Source organism: Gorilla gorilla, chromosome 13 (genome assembly GCF_029281585.2).
Source record: "Gorilla gorilla gorilla isolate KB3781 chromosome 13, NHGRI_mGorGor1-v2.1_pri, whole genome shotgun sequence".
NCBI classification, from domain to species: Eukaryota; Metazoa; Chordata; class Mammalia; order Primates; family Hominidae; genus Gorilla; species Gorilla gorilla.
Genome location: NC_073237.2, coordinates 84,175,683 through 84,189,016, shown reverse-complemented (window position 1 = coordinate 84,189,016; position 13,334 = coordinate 84,175,683). Strand labels below are relative to the sequence as shown.

The window sequence follows — 13,334 nt, the reverse complement described above, 5'->3', positions numbered from 1 at the left end:
TCTCTGCAAACCTTCTCCCTATAGTTGCATAAAGTTTGAGGTGGACAGTAAGTAGTGGAAAGATGGGTTGAACCTTATTTCAGAGTGGGATCTTCATAGGTTTTTCTCATCTTGTTTTTAGAATTTTCTGTTGTTTGTGTAAAGATGGTATTACGGAAACATAAGGTTCAGTGAAGGAACTCAGGATGAAGGTGGGCTTACAGCACCGCTGTCAGCCTCCCTCCATGTCCTGTCGCTTCTAGAAACCAAGCCCACACCAAGCACAGCACAAATAACAGCCATCACCCTCTTATGAATAAAAAACCATATATATTGTGGAATATTAAATGTTCTGCGTGTACTAACATGAGAGAAAATACTTTTTCTCTACGTAGAGTAAATTTTTTTGGGGGGACTTGTTTTTCTCTAGGGAAGGCTAAAAAGGAATTTGTGACTGACCAAATTAGATACCTTCCTGAAAAAGACAGTGCCTTGCGCAGTGGTGGTGGTGGCTGGAGGCACCGGGTGTCTTCGGCCGGTGCTGAGGGGGACTGCCTGGGATACAGCTTTCTTGGGGAGCAAGAGTTGGGGATGTCGCAGGCCCCATTGCTCATTGTTGCACCGGACACTTTTCAAGGGCTGCTGATCTCTGATTTGTCTGTCTCTGTTGGGACGACTCTGGTTCTTGAGAGTGGCTTGTTGACTCCTGGCTGCATAGCTCAGCATTCTGCTGTGTTCTGAGTAGAACGGGTGTCTGTGGTTGCAGGGAAACCCACAGACTGGGGCTTGAAACTGCTGTCTTTGCTGATTTACCTTCGAGGCATGGCGCGCATGGCAAAGTGACATTTTTTCCTCCAGTATCTGTCCAACTGCTGTCGTGAGCCTCTCAGCTTCAGCACTGCTGCCGTACACGCATGATCTGTTTTTTGCTGTTTTTTGGCTCTCAGCAGTGACTGGTGCTGGCTTCCCTTCTTTCTTTGAAAAAATCCTCTGAAAAAATTGCTTGATGTTTTCTCCAAAGTGGCTTATTGAAGGAGGCTGTTTCTTTGATGGCAGTAGCTGGACGCCTTCATTCTGACGGGTGTCTTCTGTTTTCCTGCCTGGGGTAAGTTGAGGAGTCCTCAATCCTTGATACATTTCTTCATGTTTTTCTAAACTGGGCTTCCTAGAGTTCTCCCTCTTGTGAGTAGGGGGAAACATTGGGCTTTGGCTCTTGCATGAGCCTTGACAGTTTGGGTTCCTGGGCTCCTTGTGCCCCACGTTACTCCTTCTGGCTGACATGAGGTCACATAGCTCCTGGGAAGCCTGCATGTTCCCAGTAGGCATGCTCTGGAGATGGCGCTGGGGCACTTGAGAAGCCAAATTCTCTGAAGCATGGGGCACAACAGATGCTTGCCCATCTGGAAGGAGCACAACAGAGGCAGAAACTTGAGGCTGGGTCTCTGACTTCGTGGCCATTCCAGGCTCAAATTCACTAACAGCCTCCTCCATGAGACACAGCTTTCTTGGGTCTTGAGAGACAGACATTCTAGGGAGTAGAGAGCTTTTGCTGGCGCCTGGAGCCTTGAAACCATGCACATCCTCACTTGTGGCTTGGAGGTTTGCTCTCATATAGGTTCCCAAGGGGACTGTGGGTTGTGGCACTGCCTCCCTGGTCTCTCCAGCCCTTGAAGATTGGGCTCCTAAGCTCCTGCTCTGCTGGGTGCTGCCTGTGAGGCTGTATGTGAGGGGCTTAGATGGCCACCTGCCCTCCTGTCCAGCTGTAGGAGCCTTCAAGGACCCATGATCATTCCAAGATGGGATCCCTCGCGGGGCCCTCTGGAACTGCTTACATGCAGGTGAGGAGGCCTGAAGCCTCTCTGGCATGTGAACAGATGGTTTGGTCAGCACCTGCTTTCTCAGACTTGCCATTGGTGGCTCTCCAAGGAACGTGGCCACCTCAACTTTTGAGCCAGCCCCAGATTCGCAGGTGTCTGAGGAGGGACCAGCAAGCTGTATAAGGGACAAGGATGAAACCTTTTCCAGTTGAAAGCACTGAATGGGCTTGAGGACCCTGAGGGGTAGACCCCACCTGTGTTTGGCCCAAAACCTCACAATATGGGCTCCCAGCACCTGCTGAGTACACGGCTCAAGGAAGGAAAGCACCTGGGCTGTGTTCACACAGGCTTTCCTACTTTTCGGGGCTGCTAGATTGCTGGTTTTCACGTGGGTGTTGGATACGGGAAAAGCCTGGTTGACAGCAAGCCAGGATCGACGCACACTCACGGGGATCAAGCCCTCGTTGGTCTGGCCCAACTTTCTGCCCAGGTGGGCTTTCAGGATGTTTTCTATATGATTCCTCTCTGTGCGTCTTAATAAATCACTTCCTGAGTCACTCCTCAAGGGCTTCCTCAGGTTCCTTTCCGACTCCTCAGAGGTCGCCCCCAGAACCTTCCCTGGGAAGCTTTCCATGCCCCTGGATAGATTTTGTGGGGTCGCACCCAGAATTTGCCCCAGATGTGGGCATGGGTCCCTCTCTAGCTGGAACTTCACCGTCTCTGCCTCCTTGCTGCTTTCACCTGTGGACGTGGAGGACTGCCAGGGCCTGGGTTTGCCCTTGGCCTGACTTGTCCCCGGCAATTCATCCTGAAGCTGCATCAGATCCAGAGACTCTTGGATCCTTCCACGTTGCCCCATGTGTTGCTCCAGTTGTCTCCAGAGTTCAGGACTGACTGGAAAGTTCTCAGGCAGAATGGATGTCAGTCTTTCCTGGGGAAGGTTAGGAGTGGGGACACTAAAGACGTCCTGAGATTTTTGGACCCTAGAGGGTAAAGCCAACCCACCTTCTAGTTGTTTCCTCAACAAAGGCCTTTCAGGGTGCTGAGTTCCAGGTAGGGAGAGAGCTTGCACTTTATTCTGCGACGCAGGGCAAGCTACTCCAGTGTTCTTCATCGGGGATGGAAAAGCAGGAGATAGGACTGGGAAAGAGGATTGAAGATGGGCCTGAGCCTCGGCCTGAGCCATAGGTGTGGGCCGGAATTGGGGTGTGGATGAAATAAAGGGTTGGGACTCAGACCCCAGATGGGACAGGGGCTGGGCCTGGAAAAGCAGTGGGGACATTGTAGTGTCCCTTTGGCGGGAAAGATGATCTTGCTGGACTGACGAGTTGAAGTCGCACCAGGTTCTGGTAGTCTCCTGCGACCCGGAGAAGGCAGAAACTTGACTGTTTGAGCCGCCAAGGCCTGAGACGGCTGGGACAGAAGCCGCCAAATCCTCACGTGGAGACAAGCTTTGAGGGACGGTGTCCAGTGGAAGTGCCACTGAGTCACAGTGAGATGGTGTTAACAGAGTGGAGTCCCGCAGGGGAGGAGCAGTGAAGCCTTTCGGAGGAGGTGGAGAGCAGGCCAGAGGATCAGGGGTGTGTGGTGGGTGAGGGAAAAGTACAGGTGGCTCGGGTGAGGGGCGTTCTAGGAGAAGAGAAGGTTCTGGTGGCTGGGAGGCACTTAGGGAGGAGACTGAGCTGGTCATTGGGCCTGGTGGTGGGGTGGAGGCCAGATCCTGAGGATGCTTGGTTCGAGGATCCGGGGAAGCTAACGGGGAGACAATGGGAGCAGCGTCTTCCATAGGCTCATGAGAGGACCGGGAGGCTCCATCAGGTGTTCTTTTGCCCACCTCACCTGGGGGGTCTGGACCAGAGAGCTGACCAAAGTCACCTTTTGCAAGGTGTGGCCCCAGGAGGCTGCAGGAGACAGGAGGCACAAGCTGCAGCCAGGAGCAGATGGGTTCGGAGGGCAGAGTGGGCGCTTGGGCCACAGCCCCTCCACCACGCCACACCCTGACCACCCAATTCTGCTACCCCTCACCCCAGGGCTTTACTCCCATCCTCTGTCCCCCTGGTCTCCCCATCCCAGGTCAGCTCCAGGCTGCCTGTGGCCCTGGGGTCATGTCCCAGCCCTGGTAGAAAGGATGCAGGAAAGGGGAAGTGCCTCACCTCTGCAGTTGTGAAAGCAGGTCCCAAGTCTCCTCCAGGCCTCTCGGGCACTCTCTACAAGCTGGAAATCAGGAGACCGGGTTAGGGCAGTGAGGGAGGGGCTTGGGATCTCACAGGAGGCTGAGTGTATGTTTCTTTAGGGAAGGCCATGGGGAATTAGACCCTGGAACCCACCCATCTGTGTCCAAAGCCACATGGCCCCGACGGTAATAGCAAGGCATAGAGGACAGGGCTTTGTCATTCACAAAGGGCTTCCACACACAGACCCTCCACCCCCACGGTCCTCACAACTGCCCTGTGGGGAGAAAGGACTGGGGTGGTCTCAAAGAGGAATCAGCCTTAGCAGAGTTGAACAGCTGTTCCCAGGGAGCGGGAGGCCCCTCACCCCCCTCCGCATCCAGGCAGGCATTGGTCTCCCCAGGACACACACACTGCCCCCTGCTGGGTAACGCTCAGTCCCTGGCCCACCATGGCTTCATTCCGGCACGGAATCTGAGAAGGACCCAGGGTTCTGATTTCCTTCCTAGGAGCCCCTACCTCAGGTTTCTTCAACTGACTTCTTCAGAGTCAGTTCCCTCCCGGACAGATGAGATCAAATTAACTCTAGTGTGCCCTGGCAGAGCCTTACCTCTCAGACTGTGGTTTTTCATCCTGCCTCTGGGCCTCCCCCTCCGCCCTACTGGACACTGGGAGACAAGATGACGCTGGGAGACAAGATGACGCTGGGAGACAAGAAATGGCGAGGAGCTAGGACCGGCTCTCCCTCTCTGCCCCCAGCCCAGCCGCAGCACGCTGCACTCATGAACCGCATGGCTCTGTCTGTCTTGCTCAGGGAGCTCTGTGTGCTTCCTCCCACTCATGTTTAAATGGATGATAAACTGCTTTTCTTAGAAAAACAGGAAGAGGGGGTCGGGGGTGCGGTGGCTCACGCCTATAATCCAAGCACTTTGGGAGGCCAAGGCAGGTGGATCACCTGAGGTCAAGAGTTTGAGACCAGCCTGGCCATGGTGAAACCCCATCTCTACTAAAAATACAAAAATTAGCCAGGCGTAGTGGCGGGCGCCTGTAATCCCTAGCTACTCAGGACGCTAAGACATGAGAATAGCTTGAACTCTGGAAGCAAAGGTGGCACTGAGCCGGTATCGCTCCATTTCACTGCAGCCTGCACAAAAAATAAAATAAATAAAAATAACACACAAACACACGCACACACACAGGGATTTTCAATATGAGGTCCACCATGGACGCCATCAGTCCCTGTTCCTCTGCTCCAGGAACACCCAGGCTCAGGCCCGCAGGCACCACTGAGCTGTCAGGTAGCATTCTGCTTGCCAGGAGACCAGAGGAGATGCCAGGCCCTGGTGGGAGGCCCTCGGGGGCCCAGCACAGGCCCCATATCACCCCACACAGAAGAGGCTGGGTCCCGAGCCACCTGCCCCAGGAAGGGACTGATGAGCCAGGGCTCAGGGCCTGGCCTCGGACAGAGACCTCCCATCTCATGACCAGAGACCTCCCCCGTCTCATGACCGGTCCTGGCCGCTGAGCCCACGGGTTTGATTTTGCCTTCATGCCTCCTGCGCTCCCCCACAGATGGACTGAGAGCTTGGGATGGAAATCGCAGTACACGATCTGCCCCTACCAACCCCTGGCTGCCCTGCCTCTCCCTGGAAGCATGCTGTTCTGGTCTCTCCTGAGACTTCCCATTGCAGAAGTCTCCACTGGATTTGGAAAGGTGGAACTAATAATAAAAAGAAAGAAGAGAATCAAGCTCTGTGGGTCTGGACTGAGAGCTCCTTACCTTTCTCTTCCTAGGCGATGGTGAGGGTGGCTTGTCACAACGGAGGTAAGAGAAGTAGGGGAGTAATAGGAAGAAGAACCCCAGGGCAAACACCAAGGTGAGGAAGATATCCAACACCCATGGTGTGGAGCTGGGGGTGTTTAGTGATGAGGCACTAAGTAATTTTAGAGGAAAGGGAAGATTCTCCATGTGAATAGGCGCATTGCTTTCTAGCAACTGAGCTCTGGGCATCCTCGTGGAGACTAGGGACTGGGGCCCAGGCCTGCATCACAGAGCTGGGCCTTCACATCACAAAGGGCTCCTTTGTTGGGGAGGGGAGTAGGAGGGGGAGGCCGAAGCACAGCCCCTCCCCACCCTCCAAGCCGGGGATCCCTTCACCCTCCCGCCTTCCAGATCCCTCCTTCGCACTAAGTTTTGTCAGTGATAGAACTCAGCCAGTTTTCTATTCTTTCTCCCTGGAACACAGATATTACCTGGTTCCTTTTATCTGTTGGAGTCGGTGGCTTGAGGTTACCTATTTCATAGCCTTTGAAAATCTGTAGTTGACTCTGAAATTTTGGCTATGTACCAGGGATTTTTATTTTCAGAATCTCGTTCATCCTCAACTCCAGCTTTCCCACACAATGCTTTTGTCTTCTGTGAATCCAGGGACAAAATGTAAATTTCTTTTACTCTTATTTAGTTTTGCAAATTTTGAATAGTAAGTTTTAAAAAATTATTTCTATCTCACTTTCCTTTTTTTTTTTTTATTTTTTTTTATTTTTTTGAGACGGAGTCTCTCTCTGTCGCCCAGGCTGGAGTGCAGTGGCGTGATCTTGGCTCACTGCAAGCTCCGCCTCCCGGGTTCCAGCCATTCTCCTGTCTCAGCCTCCTGAGTAGCTGGGATTACAGGCGCCCACCACCACCACGCCCTGCTAATTTCTTTTTGTATTTTTAGTAGAGATGGGGTTTCACCGTGTTAGCCAGGATGGCCTCGATCTCCTGACCTTGTGATCTGCCCGCCTCTGCCTCCCAAAGTGCTGGGATTACAGGCATGAGCCACTGCGCCCATCCTTCTATCTCACTTTGAATCAAAGGGACCTACCCACATACAATTAAGATTTTTTTAAAATTCTATTTATGTACTTATGTATTTATTTTAAGTTCCGGGGTACATGTGCAGGACATGCAGTTTTCCTTTTTTTTTTTGAGATGGAGTCTCACTCCATTTCATTTGGGAAGAGAGAATCACAATTCGGGGTATACACACAGAACAGGTGGTCTCTGGTACGCTCCGCAATGTTACGTATTGTTCTTTGAGAAAGTTCATTGACACTGGGAAGCTCCTGGAGAGCTGGCAAGCTTTGATTGTTGAGCAACGGCAATGGGGAAAATTAGTCCTAGAGTTGCAGCAAGTTATCTCAGAAGCTAGAGATAAAACTGGTTTCAGATTTCAACAAGCAGTTCCAGCAGCGAGACTCGCAAAGGATGACACCCTGGGAGCAATGTTTTGGTCCCTGAGCGCTTTTCCCACCACCCTCTCCCACACCCCCCTGCCCTCCAACCACTGGCTTCTCGCTTCTTATCTCTGCTTTAGTTTGGTAGGACAAGAATGACCCAGTTGGGATGATCAACCCTCACAGGCCTAAGGACAATGTTGACATAACAGCCAGAGCATTCCTCCTGGTCTATGGGAGGCCCTGAACACCATTTTGATGGGGATAGATTGGTTTTAAATGCAGGCAAGGAGGCAATAAAAAAAACTCTGGATTTTCACGATGGGCTTCTGAAGTCTCGATGCTGCTCCCTGACTCGGCACCCCACAGCAGGTGAGGGCTGCTGGCAGGCAGGCAAAACGGTTTAGGATTCCTGGTTTCTCCAGTGACTTATCTTTAATGCTTTTTACTAAAGTAGAAGCTTGATGCTTCTCAAGGAGCCTGTGACCCCAGTCCTCTCCCTGCACAGTCATCTTTTCTTACCCGGATTTTCTGTCACTACGCAGTGCGTCCCCTCCTTCGTGCAGACTCCCACAGTGGGAGGGGACCTGCTGCTGGCAGAGAAAGACAGCTTGAAGCACGTTGCATATAGTTTGAGTGACATGGGATATAGAGGGGAAATTCCCAGTCCCCATCCAGAAACAAGACTGTTGAATGCTTCGTCCCTTCCCCTTGAGCCATGAGAACAGGCACCTGGACGGGAGGACACTTACTCTGGAGGACTGAAGAATGTGTCTGGAAAAGTCCTTTCAACCCAGGGTTCTTGTCTGACCACGACACACAGCAATTTGGACAAGCCCTTGTGGCTTGTTTGGGTTCTGTATTCTAGGGAGCTCTTATCTGAATTGTTATGTACCAACTGAGAGAGGGAGGAAGCAATTCAAAATCTCTCAGTTTAGAAATAGGAAAGCTGGGTCCTTGGCTGTGCCTGCCACTAACAGGGCCCTTCTCCAGGCCCTGATGGGAAAACATGAGGTGGGGGTGAAATTGCTATTGTCTCAGGCCCTTCAAGGCAGACATTAAAACTGCCTATGATGGCTGGGCACGGAGGCTCGCGCCTGTAATCCCAGCATTTTGGGAGGCCGAGGTGGGCAGATCACTTGATGCCGGGAGTTCGGGATCAGCCTGGTCAACATGGTAAAACCCGGTTTCTACTAAAAATACAAGAAATTAGCCCAGGTGCGGTGGTGCACACTTGTAATCCCAGCTACTCAGGAGGCTGAGGCATGAGAATCACTTGAACCTGGGCGGTGGAGGTTACAGTGAGCTGAGATCATGTCATTGCACTCCAGCCTGGGCAACAGAGCATGATTCTGTCTCAAAAACAAACAAACAAGCGAAACCTGCCTATGATGAGAATTGACCCCAGCAGAGCATGAACAGGTTTTGCTAGTGCATTCGGCTGGTTACGACTTCAAGTGACCATTCACCTTTGTTTTGAGAATGTATTTCTAAGGCACAGGGCAGAATTATTTTAGAAATGTTATTTAACATTTCTAAATTAACAAAGCCTATTATGTGCATAACCTGATTAGGAGGAAGGAAGCAGAAAGTTTAACTCTAGGAGATGAGTCAGACATGTGCGATTGAAAAAGACTTGTTCCTACCTCTCTTCTGAGAATGTTCGTGAACATCACAACAGGACACTTTAACAGAGGAGCTGATAGACATGGTCACAGGCATTAACCTTGGGACACCAGGCCACAGTGTGTGCACTAAATGGCACTGATGGACACTTCAGAGGCCTGATAGCCCATCTCCCAAAGAACCTACCTTATTATAGCTCAGAAACAGCAGAATGAGGTACTGTTTCCCAAGCTTAGCAGAAGATAAGAATGGCCTGGGATGCTTGCTAAAGATACAGATTTGGGGTCCAAACCAGGGAATTCTTACTTGTGTAACCACTCTGGATTGAAGTGAAACTTTCAAGAAATGGGGAGAGAGAAAAAAAAAAGAAAAAAGAAAAAACTAAGTGAAAATGTAAGTGTGAAAGAGGAAGAGAAGGGATTTGGAGCCTATGTGCTTCCTCATCTCCATCTGCCTCTTACAGCTCCCAGGGGTCTCCCTGCCTGGTTACAGAAAGAAGGACATGGACAGAGCTGGATAAAAGCAAATGTGTTTTCTGTTTCTTTGCTATGAGAGATCCCGACCTTAGATTTCAGAGTCCATCAATCGACAGCAGACAAGGACTACTTTTGTCTCTGGGCGCATATCAGTGATTACTAAACTGAGTGCACTGGCAATTCACTAGGCCATGGTAAAACTCTTCAAAGAGAAAAGCTTTCGTGGCTTTTAGTCACTGTGAGATGGTCATCTATGTGGCAGGCTCTTCACAAACCACAAAGTGCCACCCTCTTCTTTTCCTTGTTTTAAAAGATGGAGTAACCAGAACGTGGGAAAAGACATGAGCTGACATTTCACTGAAAATCTACAGACCGCAGACAGGCACAGGAAAAGACTCTCAGCACCATTAGCCATTAGGGAAATGTAAAGTAAGCAAAATGAGATATCACTACACTCCTAACAGGATGACTGAAATACAAAACAGTGGCAGCACCAAATGCCAGTGAAAATGCTGGGAAAACAGATCACTCACACACTGCTGCTGGGAAGGCAAAGTGGGACAGCCACTCAGGATAGTTTCGGCCAAGTTTTTTGACAATTTCTCACAAAACTGAGCATGCAACTAATCTACAAACAAGCAAGTAAACTCTGGGGTATTTATCCTAGAAATATGAAGATTTATGTTCATACAAAAACCTATATATGGCCGAATTCAGTGGTTCACACCTGTAATCCCAGCAGTTTGGGAGGCCAAGGTGGGTAGATCACTTGGGATCAGGAGTTCAAGACCAGCCTGCCCAACGTGATGAAACCCTGGTCTCTAATAAAAACACAAAAACTAGCTGGGTGTGGGGGTGGACGCCTGTAATCCTACCTATTTGGGGGGTCTAAGGCAGGAGAATCGCTTGAACCTGGGAGGCGGAGGTTGCAGTGAGCCAAGATCGTGCCACTGCACTCTGGCCAGGCTGACAGAGCGAAACTCTGTCTCAAAAAAAAAAAAAACAGCCTATATGTGAATGCTCAGAGCAGCTTTATTTGTAACAACCGAAAACTAGAAGCAAACCAGAGGTTTTTCATTGGATGAATGGTTAAACAAGCTCTGGTACATCCATATCATGGACTACTTCTCAGCAATCAACAAACTATTCATGCAACAACTTGTATGAATCACAAGGCAGTTACACTGAGTGTAAAAAAAAAAAAAAAAGCCAAAGGTAACGTACTATATGATTGTTTATTTATTTATTTTTTTATTCAGCAGACATTTTAATTATGAAATCCTATAAATCAGGACCACCACAATTTCAGACACCATTGAGAAGTGTACATCAATAGCTACATCTGGAGGATGAATAAGCCATTGAATCTTTTAAAAATTGATTTAGCTACCTTAAAGTTTGGGGGTGGCACCTTACAAAAGCGCCGTCAAGTTTCATACAGCCAGCGGCTTCTCCTCTGGGAGAGTCACATTTTAAAACCGGTTTCATACACAAAAGAAGGGCTGGCACAGGAGGAGGAAATAAATTGTGCGGGTGAGGAACCGCCGAGGCCGAGGCCCATGGCTCCATGGAGGGCCAGAAGAGAGCAGAAAAATGTCCAGGGTCTCTCTTGCATTCCTATAGACACCAGAAAGGGTGGAATAAGAAAGCTCAGCTGGGAGGACAAGAAAGAGACTCAAGAGATCGTTTATGACTGTTTCTGAGAAAGCTCTGGCATGGCCATGAGTGGCCTTCCGGGAGTCCTGTAAAAAGGAAAGCACAGAGAACAGGAAAGAACTCTCCCTACACGTCCCTCTCTGCCTGTTTGTGTCCTCGGGAGACTCCAAGCGGTGGTAAAGCACCAACAGGGCTCTTCTTGGAGCAAGAGAAAGAAAAGACTCCGGGGTGAGTAAGCTCTCCCAGGAACCCCACAGCAAACCGTGACCTTGACCACAGGTGGCAAGGTCAAGTCATTTACAAGTCCACATTCAAATCCAACTCTCCCACCTGCAAAATTCTTCACCTCTCTCCAGTCCCTTAGTTGGAGTTCACATCTCCCACCTTCACCAGCCACCGAATCGGTGGGAGAAAGGGGCAATGCCAAGCCACCCACCACCAAACTTTTACATTCTTCTCCCCTCTGGAATTTCTTTGCACAGCAATTGTAGCACCACTTTCACTAAGCTCCTCCACCAGAAAATAAGAAAATGTATGCGTGTCATTAGTTTTCAAGTATTGTTATAAAGCCATCGCGATTCCTACCCCTGAGCCCTCCTTAAACAATCCAAGCTCACGACGCCCCCAAGGGCTAAGTGAGGTACAAGTCGATGCAAGTAGCTGCCATAGTTCTCCCAGTTTATCCCAGGTCCTTGGGCTTGGATGGCCCGGGAAATTCTCATGCCCCACGGATGCACCCTGGCGCATACATTTCTCCACGCTTAAGTTTTCTCCGACGGCCTCGCCACAGCTGGTAACTTCTCTGGTTGAGATCTCTCCCCACGCGCCTCCCCGCAGCCAAAGTGGTCGCTCCCAGACTGGCGACGTCGGCTTCAGCTCAGAGTTAGTAGGAACTGGACGCTGTTGGGTCTACGCAGCGGCCTCCACTTCCTCCTCCAGGAGGCCTGGGTCAGAGCAAGGAGCCTGAGGGCTGCAGGGCAATGCGGTCAGGTCCGCTGCGGCCTCCCCCGGGCCCAGGGGCGCTTGCGGGGCCCGTGGCTGCAACCGCGGCGACGGCTCGTTGGAGTCTCCGCACGGCTTCCTTGATGAGGTTTCCCGAGAGCACGAGCTGCTGGAGGAGCCGATGCGGGTCGTCGTCGCCGGCGCATGCCCCGGCTTGGGTCCATCGGCGCTGCTGCAGGCGGCGGGAGGTGACCGCGTCCCTGAGCCATCCTCGCAGGCACGGCCCCGGCAGCGCGCTGGGGCCTGCAGCGACCTCCGCCACGCAGTAGGGCGCAGCGCGTCCGCGGTCCCCTAGGGCGCAGCGCAGGGCCCCAGAGGGCTCCAGGCCCACCGTCTCAGCCGACGCGGGCGGCAGCAGCAGCGGCACCGCCTGGGGCCGGGCCTTGTCCGCCGGCACCGCCGCAGCCAGGGGCCCCGGGTCCCGCAGCGGCACCCCCGGGGGCGCGCACGGCGAGGCCGGGCTGTCCTGCACCACGTCCAGCTGCAGCGTCTCGCCGATCTAGGCCACCAGCCGGTCTACCTCGCCCGAGCTGCCCAGCGTCACCGACTGCTGCAGCAGGAGGAAGCTGTCGTCCTCCTGTTCCTCCCCCTCCGCCTCCTCGCCGGCTTCCTCTTCCTCCTCCCTCCGGCACGGCATGGCCCCCCGTCCTGGCACCAGGAGCTGTGCGGGCGTCGCTGGGGGCTTGGTTGCCCGCGGGCACGGAGCTGCGGGCGAAGCCGGAGCAGGGGCGGACGCGGAAGCCGGAGCCCGCCAGGTACTCGAGCCGCGCGCCTGCAGTTGCTGGAGCCGCCTATATGATTGTTTATATATCATTCTCAAAATCACAAAATTAAGAAAGAAAAAATGAAATTACAAAATTATAGAAATGGGGAATAATCTAGTGAAGATTAGTGATTGCCCAGGGTTAGGGTTGGGATGGGAAAGCCAGGGGCCAAAAATGATTAATATGAGGGATCCCTGGAGTGCTGGGAATCTTCTGTATCTTGACTATGCCAGCATCAACATCCTACCGTGATACTTGTTTTACAAGATGTTACCATTGGGAGAAACTCAGTAAAGGATACTCAGGATCTCTCTGTATTATTTCTTAAAACTGCAAGTGAGTACACAATTTTCTCTAAATAAAAGGTTAATTTTTGAAAAATGTGGTGTGATTATAAGTGTGTTTCACTTCATTCTTGTTGTTTTATATATCCCAGCACAACACACATTTATATTTGCTTGACTCCATAAGTATTTGAATTTCTGAACTCTTCTAAATGACAATTAAAACAGCCAAATGATTAATTAAACCACTGAAAAGATGTTAGCTTCTTGTTGTTTGTCAAAAGGATTTATCTCTTTTATCTGTTTCACATGACTGAATCATTCCTCCATATACATATCGCTG

General features: G+C 51.2%; 2 protein-coding genes across 2 annotated transcripts; both read right to left on the bottom strand.

Moving 5' to 3' along the window:
* Positions 1–289: 289 nt before the first annotated feature.
* On the bottom strand, positions 290–5,958 carry LOC115935781 (putative spermatogenesis-associated protein 31C2). The gene is made up of 4 exons (XM_031014245.3): positions 5,748–5,958; positions 4,578–4,671; positions 3,950–4,010; positions 290–3,697 (listed from the first exon to the last, which is right to left on the bottom strand). Exons 1-4 carry the CDS (start codon positions 5,934–5,936, stop codon positions 406–408), a joined length of 3,636 nt encoding a protein of 1,211 aa, XP_030870105.3. The 5' UTR covers positions 5,937–5,958; the 3' UTR covers positions 290–405.
* Positions 5,959–10,508: 4,550 nt separating this feature from the next.
* Positions 10,509–12,713, bottom strand: LOC101145989 (FRAT regulator of WNT signaling pathway 2). Its single transcript, XM_004065423.5, is given in 1 exon segment — positions 10,509–12,713. A coding segment is annotated over 1 exon segment (690 nt). The 5' UTR covers positions 12,581–12,713; the 3' UTR covers positions 10,509–11,890.
* Between the last annotated feature and the right edge of the window lie 621 nt (positions 12,714–13,334).

Bases quoted from the DNA above. Each gene is read 5' to 3' on its own strand.
- LOC115935781 (XM_031014245.3), bottom strand. From the start codon at position 5,936: ATGGAGAATCTTCCCTTTCCTCTAAAATTACTTAGTGCCTCATCACTA. The intron at 4,011-4,577 runs GTAAGGCTCTGC...CCTGATTTCCAG, and splicing joins GAAAAACCACAGTCTGAGAG to CTTGTAGAGAGTGCCCGAGA. The intron at 3,698-3,949 runs GTGAGGCACTTC...TGTCTCCTGCAG, and splicing joins CTGCTTTCACAACTGCAGAG to CCTCCTGGGGCCACACCTTG.